At 46.0% G+C, this 19,259-nt stretch overlaps 1 protein-coding gene across 1 annotated transcript in view; it reads left to right on the top strand.

Moving 5' to 3' along the window:
* Window positions 1-941, top strand: part of METTL11B (methyltransferase like 11B) — an 18,048-nt gene extending 17,107 nt beyond the window's left edge. The window contains exon 4 of the mRNA XM_011371718.1: window positions 646-941. Coding sequence (XP_011370020.1) covers window positions 646-917 — 272 coding nt within the window. The 3' untranslated portion in view covers window positions 918-941. The remainder of the gene's footprint in view (window positions 1-645) is intronic.
* Window positions 942-19,259: the final 18,318 nt, after the last annotated feature.

The raw sequence follows: 19,259 nt of genomic DNA, 5'->3' as shown, positions 1-19,259 counted from the left end.
CTAGCCTTAGGCATCACGGGAGCCCCTGAGAAGCTCTGGTCTTTCAGAGTTCTCCCCTAATGCACTCTCCGTAAGCTGGACGAGTCCCATCTCTAGGGATGGAGTGCCTCTGGAACAATCCGAATCCTAAAAAACCTAAATACTTGAAAAACTTTAAGAAGTGGGGCTATAGAAAGTTTATCCCCATTTATTGGCAAAACTAGACTTTCTTAGATTTCAATTTCCAGGACATGAGACAATAGTGAATTAGATGTGAGTGAGTGTGTGTGTGTGTGTGTGTGTGTGTCTGTGTGTGTGTGTCTGTGTGTGTCTGTGTGTGTAGGAGGAAACACGGAGGAGTCACGATAGAGTTGGGTTGTCCGGGGGACATAGAGGGGACCCATGGGATGGGCAATAATTTACCTGACATCTATGAGGTACACAGACAAGGTAGGATAATATCTATTTTATAGACAGGGCACTGCACCCCGTCAAAAAGGATCTGTCCTCTTATCTAAATTCTCAGTGCCTCCTGCGAAGAAAACAATCCAGGCTATTAACTAATTCACGAGTGAGTGACAGATGGTCTCCTGATTCTCTCCTATTCACCTTCCTTCCCACCCACCACTCCATCCTGTTTCCCTATCTACTTGGCCTCATCTGTAGGGTACCTAACCGATAAAGACCTTCTTGCATTTCTCTCCCGGTGCCGAGATGGCCTGAAAGAACACGGTGTCATCATCCTGAAGGACAATGTGGCTCGCGAGGGCTGCGTCCTAGATCTCTCTGACAGCAGCGTGACTCGGGACATGGACATCCTCCGGAGCCTCATTGGGAAGAGTGGGCTGCAGGTGCTGGGCCAGGAGAAGCAGGACGGCTTTCCGGAGCAGTGCGTCCCCGTGTGGATGTTCGCACTGCACAGCGATGCGCGCTCCTGATGGGCGGCGGGAGTCAGCGGCTGGACCACACCGGGGCGCTCCCCTCTGCGGTGCGCCTTGTCATTAATTCACGGAGGGATGGAGAGGAGGGATGCAGCACATGTCTGAAAACGACCGATGATGTCGTCTGCTCAAGTTTCCACTAATTCTATAAGTACCTGCGCACTGGATTTTCCGAAAGATAGATGGAGTGAAAGAAACATCTGGAAAAACGTGATGTGCACCTAAAGTGTCCACGGATCCACGGGAACGGAAAAGGCAGCGGTGTCCACGAATTCCACACTGCCTCGGCCCCTGGAGATGTGCATAGAGAGCACCGCAGAAGGCCTAGACCCCCTTCGGCTGCCTTCATGCTGGATTCATTACACTTCCTTCCTCTTGGGACTACTGCTTCTCTTGGACAAAAATCTTCCCTAATTAAGAGGCACCGTCAAAATAATCTTATGAAAACCAGCCCATTACTTAATTCTGTCTTTAGTCTTTCTCTTGACAGAAAAAGTATATAGTTTCACTCTCTATTTCGGGCCAGTTTCACCACCCCGTGATGTCATATGGATGTAATTTGATAACAGAAGGCTGCGTTTTAGTGATGGGGAGGTGTCTCCTTTCAGGAGAAAATGTTGTACCCTTGAAATTTCAGCTGTGAACATATAACTAAATGTCATTGATCATCTAATTTTAGCCGGCGGCTCGCAATGCTGCTGGCTTCATCGCAGCGGCTCCTGTTTCTTTCATTGACACGAATATACGTCGGAAAGAGAAGGGAAGTGATAAACCTGAAAAGTGAACTAACTGGATTAATTTAAGGCCTTGGCTTAATTAAAAATAATCTAAAATCTTTCACAACCAAATGTCATTTAATTTTTTACCAGCAGAATGTTTAAATATAACTGCTATCGCCTTTAAAACACTCCACTGTCTTCGTGTTGAAGCACATATTTCTATTTTGATATACATCTATTTTTATCTTGATGTATATTGGGTCTCCTATGAAATGCAAAGAATCGGTTTAAGTAAAGAAGGTCTATTGCGTGGATATGCTATCATTAAAATCATATCTGCAAATCATAGTGTAACTTAGGAGGAAAATAATCATTATAAAACATTTACTAAAATAAAAATGATAAAAAAAAATGTACTGCCTTGATATAGCATTACGTTGGTAGTTTCATTTATGGAAAATTATGTCCCTCACTCTGCCCCAGGCACCTTCTAGCCGTTGTATGTTACCACGCTCTACGGTAACACAACAGAATGTGGGCTGGAGCCATTACCGAACAAACCAGAGAGCGGACCCAAACCAAACAGCGCACCATTACCCAATAACCTGAGCATGGCAAACGAAAGCACTCGAGTTTTAATTCTCTGAGTCTCGGAGCAAATCAGCTGAGTCTTTTTTAGGCCCATCCCGGGAACTTTCTTTTTTCTTTTTCCTACAACAGCACCCTTAATTATCTTGCCTCTTGACTTTCTGCTTCGCTAACACTCGGATGCTGATTGACATAATTACCCATTTTCTCTGATACTGGGTTCCTGAGCTTATGGAGGAAATAACATAATTGTCCTACGGACATGGGTAGATGTGACCTCTAATTAAGTTGAGTCTTTGAGGTTGATCAGCTGTCCCTTTTCTCTAAGTCGAGTCACCTTCTATTCTCCTTAGAAATTTTCAGATCTTTATGGCTCTATTCAATTTCCCAACTCCATACGTACCCTTGACTTAACCAAGAGAGCAGAAGTCAGGGAGTCAATGGTATCAGTACCCCTCCCCTTTCATGCTGTGAATAACAAGTATGAGATAAAGGGGAGAGTGACTGAGGGGCCGCTGGAGCTGCTCATGCTGCCTCAGAGGTCATGTTAGGGTTTGGCCATGTTATTCAAAGAACAAGGGGACATTCTTGAGGCTGCAAGCAAGAGACTTGGTGTTTCTGGTCCTGGGACTAGGGTCAGACACGCTGTAGAAGGAAGACATTTAGAGTGAGATCTGCCGCAGTCATCCCTGCCTAACTCAGCAACCCAGACACGCCGCTGACGTGAACACATTCGTGTCATGGAATGACAGTCGATGTTCAGTTTCCAAACGCTGTCCATGGTCCGACCGCCCCAGAATCATTTGGGAAACTTTTATAAGATAGAGATTCACAGGCTCTGTACTCATGACAGTCTAGTTCCATGAAGTGGGCTAAGATATTTGTATTTTTATAAGGTCTTAAACTGATTCTGATCCTTAGTTTTGTTTGAGGATATGGATGGGGACAGGGGCGTGGAGCTGGGCTCTTTAGAGCCACAGAAGATACGGTAAGGCAGGCAACAGTGTGGGCCAGATTCAGGGAAATAAATAGATGGTGAAATCTATTCTCCACACTGATGCTAGTTTTTCTAAAACATAAACATAACCATGTGACATAGACACTTTCATTGACTCCCTATGACCCACAGGACGACTTCCCACTCCTTAGAATGACAATAAAGCCTTTCGTGATCTAGCCCTGGTTCCCTCTGTAGCCTGGGTTTTTCACAGCCCATGTAGCTGTACCTAACTGCCCGTCATTCCCTGAAGGAGCTGCCACTTACGACTCGCAGAATTTAGACGTGTTCCTGCCTTAGAACAGAACTGCTCTCATCCTCTTTTGTCTGTCCCAACTGCTTCGACGTCGCTGACTCTAGGGAAGCTTCTCCCACACCCACCCCCAGGTGCTGGGTTAAGTGCCCCTACTATGTGCTACTCTCATACCCCCTGCTTATATCACAGCGCTTACATGGCACTGTAATTGCCCACTCACTTGCTAGTAAATTCTGAGCTCCATAATAGAGCTTTCATGGTTGCAATCTCCCTCTTTAGCATAGGCCCTTGTATGCTGCAAGAGCTCAAACTTTTGTCAAAAGTATAAAAGACGATGCTATGAGTAGCAGAAAGACTCGAGAGGCAGTCTAGGTTCCTGGAGGCATCAAACAGGAATCAGAATAAAGCAGCGGGAAAAACGAGGGCTTCTGAAGTTCCGTGAGCACTGGGATGTACAAGGCTGCGTACAAGGCTGCGCAGAAACAGTGACCACACGGTGCAAGCTGCCCAGAACCGGGAAATGCACAGAAGGAAATGCAGGGATCAGACAAGCCTCCAGGAGGAGACTAGCAAGAAAACCAGGTCCTGAGGCAAAATCCTGACACGTGAGGAAATTTGTTTGTTTGTTTGTTTGTTTGTTTGTTTAAATGAGCCAGCCCAAGGATATGGTCCACCCAAAGACCAGAATTTTATCACGTAAGAGGGTGCACCTCATAAGAGAGATATGTTGTGAGTAGGTCATAAGAAAGCATCTCCTAATCCTCATCTGTTTCCTGCTGAATCACAAGTCCAAAGAACCGACCAGGTTACAGATGAAGTTAGTCCTTGTGTGAATGTTGGATGGAAGTAGAAGGTGTTCACCTGTACTTCAGAGATGAATTAATTGCAAACATGCCTGCAGTTCTCAATGAACTCTGGAGGACCCCTTGGCTTGCTCAGTGATTCATGAATGGGTACGATCCTCACCTACCTCCTCTTCTGAGAACCTGAGCCACTACTAAGCACCAGCAGGGAAGCATGCCAAGTCCTAAGGGGTCAGCAATTCCATAGATTCAGGACCATCGTAAAAACAGAAAACAAAATGGATAAGGTCATCCACGTGAAAGACGATCTGCTTTGTATTATGGACACATTTTGGCCTTATCCTTTCTTTCCCCCCTCTCCGCCATTTCCTGTAACTGGTCTGTTTTGAGTGATGTATTGGGGAGAAGACCTGTGTCAGATATATTCAGCTGCCTGTCATGAGTAATTCAAACCAGTTGTGTTATTGCTTTCCTTAGCTCCAACTGACTCTTTGATGCTTTGGTGTCCATGCCAGAAAACCACCTCTTATAATCATCAGAGGCCAATGTTTTTGCAGAGGTCACTGCAAGCTAATTAAGCAAATATGTGAAAAATAGTTTTAAATGATCTCAATTAGCAGAGTGTGTGTATACACGTATCAGGCGTGGGGAGTGAGGAGAGACTTTTTAAATGATAACTGACTTGCAGAGTTAGTGATTTGGTACCGGAGAACTAAACTATGCAGCACCTTTGTGCATTCGTTAAGCTGGCATAACTCGACCTTTTGCTACAGGACGGGTTGTATTAGTTTGTGAAAATAAACATATAGAAAATGTCCAAAAAGATCATGGCTCAGAAATGGGAAAGACAGATATATAAATAATAATGGATGAGGATAAAAAGGTCTCAAAGAGTGGCACGTACAGAGAGTTGAAGTAATACCCAGGACAGAGTGACGCGTTACACCTCCGGGAGGCTACACAGATTCATGCCTTCGGTGCCTACTATGGAATGCCTACTATATGCTGTGCACTGCTCTAGGGTCTCAGGATACACAAGGGAATAAAATCCAAAGAGCCCTGGCCTCGTGTACTTATATTTTAGGAGAGATATAGACGAGTAAATTATTTTTATGTTAGAAAGTGTTACGTATTTGGAAAAATCGAGTAGAGTAAGGAGGGTTTGGAGTCACGGAGGAAGGTTGTAATTTCAAACGGTGGTTAGCACCGGCTTCACTAAAGAGGTGACATTTGAGCAAAGAAGGGAAGAGGGTGAGGTATTGGCCATATGGATATTTGGGGGAAGAAGAAATAGCAGTGTGAACGCCCTAAGTCTGGGTCTGCCTCGCCTATTTGCGAAACGGCAAGGGGGTCAGTGCAGTTGCCGCAGTGTGAATGAGGGAGAGAGTGTAGTCAGATGTGAGGTTTAGGGACATGAGTGGGGCCAGATCAGGTAGGGTCTCGTGGAAAGGACTTCTGCTTTTTTTTTTTTTTTTCTGATTGAGAAGGGATGCTACTGCAGAGTTTTAAGCAGAGAAATGACATCATCTGACTTGTTTAAAAGGATTCCTCTGGCTGCTGTGTTGAAAACAATTTTTTTAAAAAAACAGCATTGGGGCAAGGATGGAAGCAAGGAGGCCAGTGAGAACAGGAGTTAACTATGGTTCATGGTCCAAATTCAGCTGGTTGCTCTTTTGAAAATAAACCTTTATTGGAACACAGCTATGCCCATTTGCACTACAACGGCAGAGGCGAGTAATTGCCACAGTGATTGTATGGCTTGAAAGGAGAAAATATTTACTTTATGACCCTTTATAAATAGCATTGCTGATCCCTAAGTTAGAATACTGCAGTAATTCAGGAGAGAGACGTGATGGTGTCTCCAACCAGGGTGGTGGCACTAAAGGTGAGAGGTGTTTGGATTCCGGATATACCTGAAATGAAAGCCACCTGGACCCACTGAATGACTGTGTGTGGGAGAATAATAAAGAGAGAAGGCAAAGATGAGCCTAAAGTTTTTGGCCAGAATCACTAGACAAACATTCAAGATAAGAAAGTTTGTGATGAAGCAGTTTTCATGGTGAGATCAAGAATTAGAAGAGCTTAAACTCGACATCTGTGAGTTTTTAGATGACACCACGTGAAGGTTTCAGGAGCCAAATGAATATGCTGAAGTTCAGGAGAGATGTCTGGGCTAGAGATGGAAAACTAGCATAGCGATGGTATTCAGGTGTGACTCTGGATGAGATTACCAGAAGAATGAATCAGAATAGTGAGACCAATAAAGCAAACCAGCAGTGGGGTGCTCTGGGAGCCGAGTGAAGAGAGTATATGAAGAAAGACAGAAGGATTGACTATATCAAAGATTTCTAATAAGTCAAGGAAGAGGAGGACTGAGAATTGACCAATGCGGTTTTGGTAGAGTAGGCAGGAACAAAAGCTGGATTGGAGTAGTTATAAGTGAATGTGTGAGGAGAAGAAATGTAGAGAATGAATATAGACAACTCTTTCAAGGAACTTTGCTAGAAAGGGAAGCGAATTTGAGAACAAATAAAGCAGCATCAGGCAGAGGAAGTAGGGTTAAGTGAAGAATTTTGGTTTTTGTTTTTAAGATGGGAGAAATAATTTTATCGTGTGTTCGTATATTGATGGAAAAGATTTGGTAGAGACAGAGAAACTCACGATTCGGGAAAGAAAGGGAGAGAACCGCTAGAGCGGTGTCATTAAGGAAGAAAGGACGGGACCCAGTCTGCAAGAGGAAGGACCGACACAGCAGCATGCTTACACCCTTCCGGCTGCGGCGGGAAGTCAGGGGTACGGGTTCCGTGGGTAGACGGTGATGGTGGCGGGAGTCTGTGGAAGTCCCTTTTTGTTTGTTCAAATTTTCTCAGTGAAGTCAGAAAAAAGATCATCTGAGCGTAAGGGTTGTGGTGGTATGCTGTGGGTTTGAGGCAAATAAACAAACTGGCCATCAAATATGTGGTCCAGTGAACGGACTAGAAAAGTCTAACATTGTCATCAAGCAACATATGGGTTCACTTGAGGCTCATAATCAACATAATTTATCTTTAGTTCATTCTTCTGCATGAATGATGGCAGAAATTAGGTAAAAGAATGGATTTAACCAGGGCTGTGGTCTTGCCAAGTGAGTATAACAAAGAATTGAAGGTATATACAAAGAAGTGAGTATGTTCATTAATCATGGAATTTAAGATTGAGCAAGGAAGAAAGAGAGGATATGAAGAAGGTTAGAGACAGTGAAAAGAAAGAAAGATCAATGGGTTAGAGATCCTGTGAAGTTAGAATCGGGGCACTAGAGGGAATGAACGAAGGAAGGGGTAGATAGAGGTTATGGTCAGAGAATGGAATGAATTCCACTGAGATTTGGAAGAGGTTATTGGTAATGGGAAAGTCTAGGGTCATGAACACGCAAATGAATGGCTGAGGCGGTGCAGAGGGCCAGATCACTGAAAGAGAGGAGTTCAAGAAACAGACACTCGAGTGTTGAATTGAATCATTGACTGTGTATATTGCATCTTCCAAGAATTAAGACATTGGCAGTATTGGAGAGATTAAAAGTGAGCCAGGAGATAAAATCAGTGGGTTGGCATCAACAATGAGGGATAATGGGTAACATGACCTAACCATAAGAGATTCAACCCCCAGAGTGTCTAGAGAGGAGACAGAGAGAATGAGAATGGTTTGGAAATGACAACGAGAAGCCTGGAGAGTATCTACTTCACATATGATTTAAATTTTTAGTGGAGACTCCAAGGATAAATTGTTGTTCTTGAGGCAGAGAGGTTGGGGAAAGAATATTTCAGGCATAGTGAATGGATGGCATTTGACAGCATGCACTAAGACACAGACTATAAGAAACAGTGAGTGTATGGATCTGGCTGGGGTATCAGTTTGGGGCATGGTGGCTGCAGCTGTAGAGACGCTGGGACACGATACAGCAGGATGGAAGAAGATGAAGTTGCAGACATTTGTAGGTTGGGTCGGACTGTGATCGGTGTGCATTTGGATTTTTCTGTCGGCGAAAGGGACTCCCCCGGGTTTTTAGTCAGGGTGCTGATCTCGTTGGGTTTATTGCGCAGAGGTAAATCTTGCTACGATGTGAAAGTAGTTGGAGATACAAAAGATAAGTAGAAGCTGCGGCAGTAATGAAAACGTCAGAGAAAAGGGCCTGAACTCAGTGCCCAGAGGAAGAGAAGGGACCCTGGGAGCATGAAGTCGGAGGAGCTGCTGATTGTCTGGGTGTGGTTAGTGACAGAAAGAAAGGGACCGAAGAAGAATGGAAAGTTTCAGCTGTAGTCACTGGGCAGAATATGTAACCTTGTTCCAGTTGAAGGAATAAAGGAGGACAACCAGATACCTTGCTAGGCGACACGCCTTTTCAGGGGCAATCACCCCGCAGGCTTAGTGAGTACATACACCCTATTCTGTAGTTAGACATTTGTTTCTTTCGCGGAACTCAACATTTCTTAAAGTATCTTCAAGACTGGTGAGGATTCTGAGGGGCCAGTCGTATTCTTTCCTCTAACGGGTTTAGCCAATTTAGGAATAAACTCGGGAATCGAAGATCAAACACTAGTTCAGTACGTACAGAGTTCAGTACATATAAAGCAAGGCTGGGACCTGCAGCCTAAATAAGACTTCCCTGCGTGCCCTGTCTTCCCCCACCCCAACCAGGAGAGAGTCAGGTCTGAAGGGCTCATATTTGGCAAGACAGATACAGGGAGATCGGCAGTCTCCCTCGACCCCGGGGGCATGGAGAACTGACGGAAAAGGATTGACAGGTCTCCACGCTTTATGAAGCAGGAGTGAGAGAGGAGATAATGCCTGCTCCACGAGTCCATCACTTCTCCCAATCTCGATGAGAGAAGCTGCTGCTCTTCCTGTGGGAAGCAGGGAGTAAGAGATGGAAAAGGGCAGAAGTCCCTCCTTCCCCACCTGACCTCCCCTAGCAGTGGATGGAAACTCGTGCTGAAATTCAGGCACGGAATAAGCGGCAGACCCCCAGCTACGGCAGGGCCTGCGTTAGACACAGGCAGAGTAAAATGCGAATGCGGTAAGGAGTCTGGTTACACGTGGGCCCGAAAGGGAAGACGGTGCCTCCCTGGGTACAAATGCAGAGCCCGGGCACGAAGGGCAATGGAAGCCGGAGGACCCAGAAAATACGCTGGGTCACTAGTCCAGCTGGGGGTGACGGGGAAGGTGCAGCACATGGGTGCGAGGGCGCCTCATAAAACTCGCGTGCGAGCGTGCGGCTGAGAGAGCGACCGACTCTCGGGCATCCTCGGCCTTGTTCTCAATCCTCGTTTCACTGGGGGAGCCACCACTTGGGCTGGCAGGGGTCAGGGTCTCACTTTTGTCCAATCAACTGTACGACATATCTGCGAAAGTTCCATCGTCTCCACTCCAGCTGTGGGCTAGAGTTGAGGGACACACCTGAAGGAGGTAGAGAGTTGGGAAGATAACCTCAAATTACCTTCCGTGCCTGAGTGTCTTCAGTGACCGAGATCAGGAAATAATAAGAAAACTTAAAATCTTGTAACATGTCCGTGCTACGCACAAGAGATGCAGTTAAAGGGCCTCTTTGTAGGAACTCTTAAAGGAACGACATGGGAAGGGAGCCAGCACCTGCACCTGAGACCTTAGCAGGAATAAGAAGGCTGTGATTTTCCTGTGCCGCTGGATTAAACATGTAGACAGAAAGGATTTGGGTCGTCGCGAGAAGAACAGAAGGATGTCATGGAAGAACGTCTGGTTCTCCTAGCCCCTGTAGGAGGATTCGTCAAGAAGGAAAAAGGAACGTGGCATTCAGGCCGTCTGCGTCTGCCAGATGTTCCCTAACAATGTGTATTGTTAAAACCGAAATCTCAATTATGAGAACCAGGCCCACCAAACAATGAAACGCCCAGTGTCCTTTGAGTCCATTCATTAGGCCCTTCTGGGTGTTGCTCTGGGTCAAGCTACCGTTCATTAATGTGAAATGTTCGTTTGCCTCTGGACCATCAGCCTCCTGTTTCTGTGGCTCGGAAGGACCCCTTCGCACACCTTCTGCCCTGATGGGTGACTGCTCAGTACTGAGAGCATGGATGTGGCTTCTCTGAGTCAACGTGCCGTGCCTGGGGGAGGTGAGAAGTCAGGGACAGCTGGTCTCAGGCAGGCAGCTGTTCATGGGCTAAACTTCACATAGGCCAGGCCCTTCATTCCGCATCACAGGGGTGACATTTCGGTGGCTGCTAATCTGAGGACAGGGTCCAGATGGAGATTAACGAAGAACCCTAACCCCCTCTGGAATGTGGGCAGATCCCGCGGCCGTACGCCTTGGCTCGAGAAGAGGTTTAAGGGTCCAGGAGCCCAAGCTGTCTGAAGTGGAACATTAGGCCCTTGGCTAAGGAAAGATGAGCACTCTTAACACAGGCCCCGGGGCTGCTGCGGACGCTCACGGCCTCCTTCCCCGACGGGTTCGGCCACGCTGATCAGGAAGGGGGGTGAGGCCAGGCGAGACTCGGTGTGCACAGAGGAGGATGTGAATTTTACTTTCCGTGGGAAATTATGATGAATTGCTTTTAATCTGGAATGTGATAACCATGATCCCTCTTTCAGAGAAGCATACAAGGACTAAGTTCTAATTGTTGGTGTTAACTTTCCAGATTTTTCCAGTGAGGAAGAAGGACTCGATTCATTCGTTCAGCTGTTCACTCATCCACTAAGCTGACAAATATCTATTTGGTGCCTCGTACATGCCCAGCGTCATGCTCGGCACTGGGGACACAGGGGGAGCAAATCAGATTTAACTAACCTTCCGTTTGGGGAAGGGCAGACGTGAAATGAACATGCACTGAAGTAAACAATAATTTTAAATGTGTTATATGCCACGAAGCCAACACATGAGAAAGAGAGCAATGGAGGTGGCAGTGTCTAATTTATATCCGAGGACCTAGGAAGGCCTCTGTCCTCGGTGGTAAATCCTGGATTCTCTGGGGTTCCACTCAGGGGTGGTTTACGAAATCAGCGCCGCAATGAGCGTCTGTGATGGGGACCCTATAAAATTCAGAGGCTGGGAGTGGATTGGGAAGGGGAGGAAATTCCCTCCCTTTCTGCGCATGCTCCATACCGCACAGAGTCAGAATATACTGTTCGCGGCTTCACCCTCCGGCTCTACACACGATGGTTAGCCCGTAGTAGGTGTTCAGTACATGTTTGTTGAATCAATGAGTGATTTAAAAGCTGACATTCTCTGCGCCTCTGCTTCTGTTTGAATTGATCAGGGCAAAGCTGGAAGTAGTGAGGCAGATCAGACTCTGGGAGTTGTGACCTACAGCACATGGGAACAACTTGCAGGCAACACCAGGAAAAGATCCTGAAGACGAAAGTCAAAGACCGTTGCAAGGAAAATGAATCATCTCATCACTGAGGCCTGACGTTTAGGACGAGGCCGTAGCTCGCTGCTGGGAAAGCGGATTGTGCCTTTCTGCAGTGAGCTCGGAAATGTGGTGGCATTGGGGGGCGGGGCGGGGCACGGGTTCCGCAGTCTTTAGACACAGGTTCCGTTCCATTTTTTTCTTGCTGTCACTATGCCCTCCACGCCCACAAAGAGTCTTCTTGCTGTTGTTCGATTGCTCACCTCTAATGAGCAATGAAATCCCGATTTCTTGTCAACTCACCAGATGCTGCCAAGGGAGCGCCTCCAGCGGTTACCCCTCAGCTCTCCAGCTCATGACGAGTCCTCTCCCAGCCACGGCGAAGACTCCCCCAGGGCGCCGGTACTCCATGGCTAGAAACAGGTATTTTTTTCATCCCTCTATCTCTACGACGAAGTCAAGTAAGCTCTTCTCAGCAACCTCTGACTTTCCTGAGCTGCGAGGTTGCCGCGGGTTCCTGGCCCAGGAGGCCAGATCCCTGAACCTCAGCAGGCTCCGGGCTTCCTGGTTCGGTCGCAACCCCACCAGCGGCTCCTCTTCCTACTCCCTCTGCCTTTCAAACACCTTCTAACCCGCACACCCTACTTCCCTTTACCTGATCGTCCATCCGCTCTTCATTCATGTTTCCGAGCCTCCAGCTCTCCTGGTGCCCACGTGGTCCACTCGTCGAGTGATCCTGTCAGGAAGCTCTGGCTCATTACAAGGTGAGTGAGCCTTAACCCCACACTTCCACATGGCCTCACGCTATTGCTGTGATTGCATTCCTGGTCTACAGTAGGCCAGACGAAACACGTGCTGCGAAGGTGGGTACGTTTTAAGCTGGTTTCCACGACAGACTTGAACAGAGAATGAGCGAGGTCTCCTTTAGGACCTTTGCCACCTGTCGGCCCCTTCCTGGAATGGGATTTTCTGATAGTTAATATTCCTCAGTCAGATGACACAAAACGCCTGCTTCTGGATCTTGTTTTAAGGTCTTTAGACCACGTAGGTGATGATTTTAGTGGGAACTATAATAAAACCTCAGCATTTTACTTGATAATCTCAAGGGAAATTGAGAGTAAGGGTAGGGGGATAAGTGGAGACGGTTTTATGTAATAATTAGAGCCATCATTTGTTGAGAGACTACTTTGGACCAAGTACCACTGGTTATTTTATATGTGTACTTTTAACTAAATGCAGCCAGAGGTTTTCAATCCAGATATCCCTGGATCCTATTTCCTAGGTTATTTTTCTGTATGTGATATTAGAGATCAACCTAAGAATGCGAGAAATTTGGGTTCAAGTTCTTCCTCTTCTGTGTGGTTAAGAATATTAACGTCTTAAAATAGGAATGAGAACGATAATACCTACTTAATGGGATTGATGTAACATGAAAATAAGATGTTATAATTAAAGAGTGAATGACAGTGACCATTCTATAACAGACGCTCAATAAATGAGAGCAGTGGTGCTAATTTTTACCTAAATATATATTTCTGGCAAGACAACCAGGTCAAACTTGTGGGTATTCATTTTCTTTCTTTAAGGTTTGCAAATGAAAAGTTATACCACAATTTATAAAGGTTCCGAGTACTTCAAAATAATGAACCTATGAGAAAAGTGGAAGGGAAAGTCAGTAAACACACACACACACACACACACACACACACACACACACACACACACACCCCCTCAGGCCTTCAGATGGGGTCTTTAACTGTAGACCAAGGTTCACTGACAGAGCCCTCATACCACATGAGCATATGGTGAGCATTTGAGAGACGGGAATATATATCCTTCAGAGAAGCACTTAAGTTCTTGGGAATTTGGGAAGAATAGAAAAAGAATGTCTTAAAAATAAGGAGAAACGAGAAAATTAGGGAGACTCTCAGTGGTCTAGTCTGCGTTCAGACCTCAGAGCTGAGATGCACTGCGCCGCCCCACGACCTGGAGAGCGTGGAGCTGCGTGCCCTTTAATCCGCGACCACTGCGGATCGAGTTACTCCTCTGAAAGAACTTTTCTTCCTCCAGCCAACAAAATGAATTGAAATTGATGTACTTAATTGTTTTCTAAATTGCAATTTTTCTCCCCCAGATGTTTTTTATCAGCGTTGAGCCCAGTGGGCTCTGTCAGTCACACGGGAGATGAAGTCATGTGGTAATAAAAGAGAAGGGGTTGGGGGAGGAAGGGACATGTCATACAGTACATTGTCTAATTGAAAAATGTGCTACATAAATGCTGACCTCGGAACCTCCCCCTCTCAAGGGCGGCTCATGACAAACAACGCGCACATCTTCTGCCCCGCAAAGGTCAGGATTCTCCCGTTCCTCCGTTATTAATTCAGGTCAACACAAGAGTGTCCTTCCTTTGCCTTCCCTGGGCGAAGTCACTCTACTGGATTGTGGTGCAAGGTGACGAGAATCCAAAGGGAACGCTTAAATGCAGAGGGGCGAGAGGGTGGGGTTAGGGTGATGAAGGCCGCCTTAGAACTAACGTCCCACAGGGGAGAACGAGACCCAGCAATAACATCCACGGGTGCGTCTGAGACCCAGGTGCTAACGATAATCCGGTCTGAGATGGAGGGGGGTCTAGTGGGAATATGGCGCTTGGGAAATGTGGCCAATCTCAGGTTCGAGAAATGCCGAAAACACCAGCGGCGTGGAGAGAGGACGGCCCGGAGGGGAAGGGTGCGCGGGGTCGCGGATGCAGGACGCGGTCAGCATCTGGGAGAGACCGGACGACAGGGAGAGAGCCGACGCTCACAGACAAAACCCAAGAAGCGACAGGAAGACCCCTCTCCCAGCTCCCCATCCCGAAGCGTGAAAACTGGCTTCAGTCCCAAGCTGCGGGTCCAGAAGGTCCTCAGGGTCTTCCCGGACCCCCGCCTATCTTCCTTCGGGCTACGCTGGACCCTGACTGCACGTGAGTCCAGTGTTTCTTCTTGGACTCCGTAAGAAATGACTTGTAACCAACGGGATGGTAACTGAGGGGCTTCTACCAGCCCCCGCTGTCAAGACGACCTCCCTCTTCTACTGGGGAAAAAGTTTCTTTCCTCTTATCCTGTCATCATGAAGGAGGAGGACACCTGGTCATTACAGAAGAAACCCAATGAATCACTCATTTAATTTTTTACTCGTTCACATTTGACTAAAACAAACTCCAGGGACTTCTCCAAGTTCTTTGATTGCACTGGAATCTTAATGAAACCACCACTTCTTTGAAACATGAGGACTATTGCCCGAGGTTTACAATCCTCTGTAACTTTCTTTGTAGTGATATTTGGAGTCCCTAGATTTAAACTGCACGAGAGTCAACCGTATGCTCTGGTATGAAGCACCAAAGATTTAGGGAGAAAATCACATCGTAGTCAGACACAGGTGGCCGCGGGCTCACGGACCTCGACCCGCTCCCCAGTCCTCCGGATGAGCAGCACCGCCATCGTCACCGGCACCGCCATCGGCACCTCTCGTTTCCCCCGTCTCTGTCCCTCCTCCTCGTTCCCTCCTCACCGTCCTTCTTGTCTCCACCTCCTTCCTCCCATTTCTTTCTTGCCTCGTCTTCTCTTCCTTTCTTCTTTTGCTCCTCCTGCTTTTCTTTTTCTTCTTCTCTCGATGTCTTTCATTTCCTCTTCCTCCTCCTTCGATTTCTTCCCCATGCCTGCTTCCTCCTTTTTTTCTCCATGTTTTTTGTTTTAATTTTGTGCCAAGAGTTAGAGAAGCATATTACTTATGTCATCTCAGTAATAGCCCTAGACGTTATTTTTAAGTGAAGAAATTAGGTATCAGAGAAAATAAGTAGTTTTCCCATTTATATAGCTAGTCAAATATAACTCTGGGTCCCTGATTCCAAACCCATCCATGCTTTTAGTAAAAGTCTCTCTAGGAAGGAGTAGCAAATATCAGGGGCAGAGGGAACCAAATAAAAATAAAAGTTTAAATTTGTAATTTGAGGGAAAAATAATTTTGTAGTTGTGAAAATTTGAAGTCAACTGAAGATAATTATGGTGTTATAAGTCAATAGTTTTTAACGGAAAAAATCTATAAAGAAGAAATCAAAGATATGAAAATACTTTGAAATATAGAAAAATCTTTTTAAGTATAAATAATTATCAGACCTCAAAGATGAATGAATGTGCTTTTAGAAAGTTCTCAACATTCCTTCTGAAATGCATATTTGTATTCTCAAGTAGCAGAAGACCAAATTACAGCTGCTTTACCTTCTTACTAAAAGAAGCCTGGAGACGGCCTGTTCCAGGGCAGTGGCAGAGGCTCGAGTCTGCCCTCCAGGCCCCCCACTCTGTTCCTCTTTTCATGCTACCTTTGTCAGTATGTCGGCTGCTTTTGGTCCTTGGCCTGGTCCCCTGTTATGCTATCGTGACAGCCACGCCCCGTCATCTCATTCTCACCTCATTACGTTTAGGGATGGAGGGGAAGAAAGGTTTCCTTGCGAGATCTCTGTCTTTTTCTTTTTTTTAAAGAAAGGCGATAGTTTCTAGAAGCTTCTCCCATTCCACGCCCGCCCAGCAGACTTTCTCTTACATTTCTTAGCTAGACCTGGTCACCTGCCCACCTCTGATCGCTGACAAAGGGAATGGACTGAGGCCAGAGGAGGAGCTAAACGTCTTCAGAAGTATGGAATATCTGCTTGCTACGTGAATATGTTGAGTTTCACTCGTAGGTAAGAGGGAAAGAAGGATGTCGGGTAGACAACGACCAGTGCCCGCGAGACCTATCACCTTATTCATCCATTTCACAGAGGAAAGTGTCGTCCCTGAGCCCCCTCAACTGAGAGCAGGACCATAAGGACTGTTTTGCCTTAAGGGAACAAAGATGGTGGGGAAGCCAGGCTCCTGTGGAAGATTCTGGTTAGTGTGACCCCTTCCTTCAAGCTTTCAGATATTCTCTTCTAATCTGAACACCGAGAGAACTTCGGGCAGGGCAGTGGGAGAGGATGATTCAAAATTAAAGAGGGAGACGAGCTTTATGTTTTTGAGCGAGGGCATGGCCAAGTGAGGGGTAGGTACGCAAGTAAGTAAACACGTGTCGCTAAAGATGGATGGAGCTTTACAGTGGCACTGTGCATGAAGAAACAGAGCTGACTACGCTACGACAAAGGGGTGAAGTCGCCATGGGCTCTGGAAAGGGCTGGCACATTTAGAAGCAGCATCTTCAGGACAATCTAATATCTCAGATAGCTAATAATTATTATTATAATAATACTAATAAACAATAATAATAATATATAAGGCTTCCTTCAAGTCAGGTACTGTCCTTAGCACTTTACCTATATTAAGTCATTTAACTATTGTGACTGCATAATGAGGTAAGGTCTGTCATCATCCCATCTTTCAGATGAGGAAACTGGCACGCACAGGTTAAGAACTTTCCCAGCTTACACAGCTCGTAAAAGGCAGACTTATTTTGCTCTTGTGGTTGGTTTCTTACATTTTTCTAATATATTATTTATACACATCTTTTTTATGTGCAATGATTGGCTCTTTTGAATCATCACATCGAGAAGTCTAATAACATCTCTTTTCTTAAAAATAGATTCAGGAAAATTTGGATATTTATGTACTTCATTCTTAAATGTAAGCACTCATTACTGACTTCATCAAGGAGCTGTCTCGGTCACAATCACATCATTCAAAATGAACATCAACTGGGTTAAGGCAACGCAAATGGCCTGAAGTAAATCAAAGGGTTTTCTGAACAACTAATCTATGTATTTCACTTATATTAGAGCAATAATTTGTATGGCGAGATATGGTAATATCCCATCGCTCCTAATGACTGCCAGTATGATGGGGTTTTTGACACTTAGGGTAATTACACTGAGCATGAGTAAATCACTGACTCGATCCAATGGAGGTCCATCCACTGGGTCCTTTCCTCTCCCTCCCCTTGTACCCGGCCCACCGTGATCACATCTGCGGTTGGCGCAGAACAGCCGTCTCTTGGTGGGAAGGCACAGTTCCCTGGCAATGTCTGTGCTTTTGATAATCATGGCCTCTTCAACTATTTCCCTTTAACCTATTCGATGGCCAAGTTCGCTTGGATCAATTTCAGAACCACAGCCAAATATTTTAAACCTGGCAGGCATACCTTTTTCCCTTTTTATCCACTCAAATCTGTAATTTCATTACATTACTACCAGCTGGAGCATTCACCAATCTAGTTCAAAGCTTCTGAGATGTCTTTGAAGGAGCTGTTCATTGTTAAATTCTATGCAAACCTTGCAATGGAGCAAGGCCCGGCCCACCAGCTCCCGCTCCTCGGCGAGCAGCTGGTCCAAAGCGAGTGGCTGCTGAGGGTCCATCTAACTGCTACCATCTTGTCAAGGCCAAAGCCAGAATTTAAACCATGTAGTCTAACTCTAGAGTTTGCATTCTTTACCCCTACTCTTTGTCATCTCTCTAGAATCTGTGCTTTTAATCACTCAAGCACAGTACTGAGTTGTGGAAGCATCATACATTCCTAAGTACAGCTAATGGAAAAAACAAGATCATGTTACAGGGTCGAGGAGAACAGGACATACATGGCAACGTAAATTGGAATCTTTGGAGAAAAAAATGAGGATCAATTATATTTTGAATGAAAACATGTTTGAGGGGGAGAAATCTGCAGAGAAATAATCAGACACGTTTCAGGTGCTAACCGACTGAGTTCTTCAATTTCCCACCCGCGAGTGGAGGGGGTTGATGGGAGCTGCTGTCCTTTGTTCAGGTCGCCTCTCTGGTTCGTGTGAAGCATGACAGCACGACAAGCCTGCGCCACCAGAGTACCTGTCGTGACGCGGGGCAAGTACTTTCTGATATCCCAGACACCTGCAGCGGGACAGGCAGCGGGGCCTTCATCTTGGTGGCAATTCTTGTCTAACCGGGGATGTAGCCCTCAGTGACAACTTCTGCCTATCGGATGATGGATGTGACAGTGGGCCAGCCGTCCAAGGTCTTGGGGCAATACCAGGATACCTTTGAGGCTTAATTCGCAATGTAGTGGTTCCTTCTGTTTGTCATATGTCAGGGCAGAATGGACTTTTGTAACCTTGTTTTCACGGCCAGGTGGTGAAAAGCATCCTTGGGGCAGCTATTCAGTTATCCTGGATTAACGAAGAAAGATGTCAGAAGTACTTTTATATAAGGATCTGCCTGAAGGTTAGATGGAACCATGGAAATCCATGACAGTGTGTCCCAGGCTCCATCTGCATGCACTTAAAGCATTTTAATGCATCTCATTCAAATCTTTCTCTCTACAGATGAGAAAACTGAGCCCCAGAGAGACTAAACAGTTTACCACATTAGCGCAGAGACAGCTCGTGCCGTAACACAAATCATTTGACTGAGGATCCCATATCTCGCCTGGCTTGGATCTTTGACGTTCTCTGGAAATGTGAAGATAATTATTACTGGGACAAATAGCGAGAAACAACTTCAGGAACTTGGACTAGGGCAGAGGGGAATGTAAATCAGTTTGACTCAGACCTTTGCTTGAAACTGGGGCTTATTGGGACGGGAGGCTCCACGTCTTTGAGTGAAGTCCTTTTGGGAAGAATGATCTTCTCACCCACATGAAAGTCAGG

Source organism: Pteropus vampyrus, unplaced genomic scaffold (assembly GCF_000151845.1).
Source record: "Pteropus vampyrus isolate Shadow unplaced genomic scaffold, Pvam_2.0 Scaffold194, whole genome shotgun sequence".
NCBI classification, from domain to species: domain Eukaryota; kingdom Metazoa; phylum Chordata; class Mammalia; order Chiroptera; family Pteropodidae; genus Pteropus; species Pteropus vampyrus.
The sequence above is the reverse complement of the archived record's forward strand: the minus strand, read 5'-3'. Positions and strand labels throughout refer to the sequence as shown.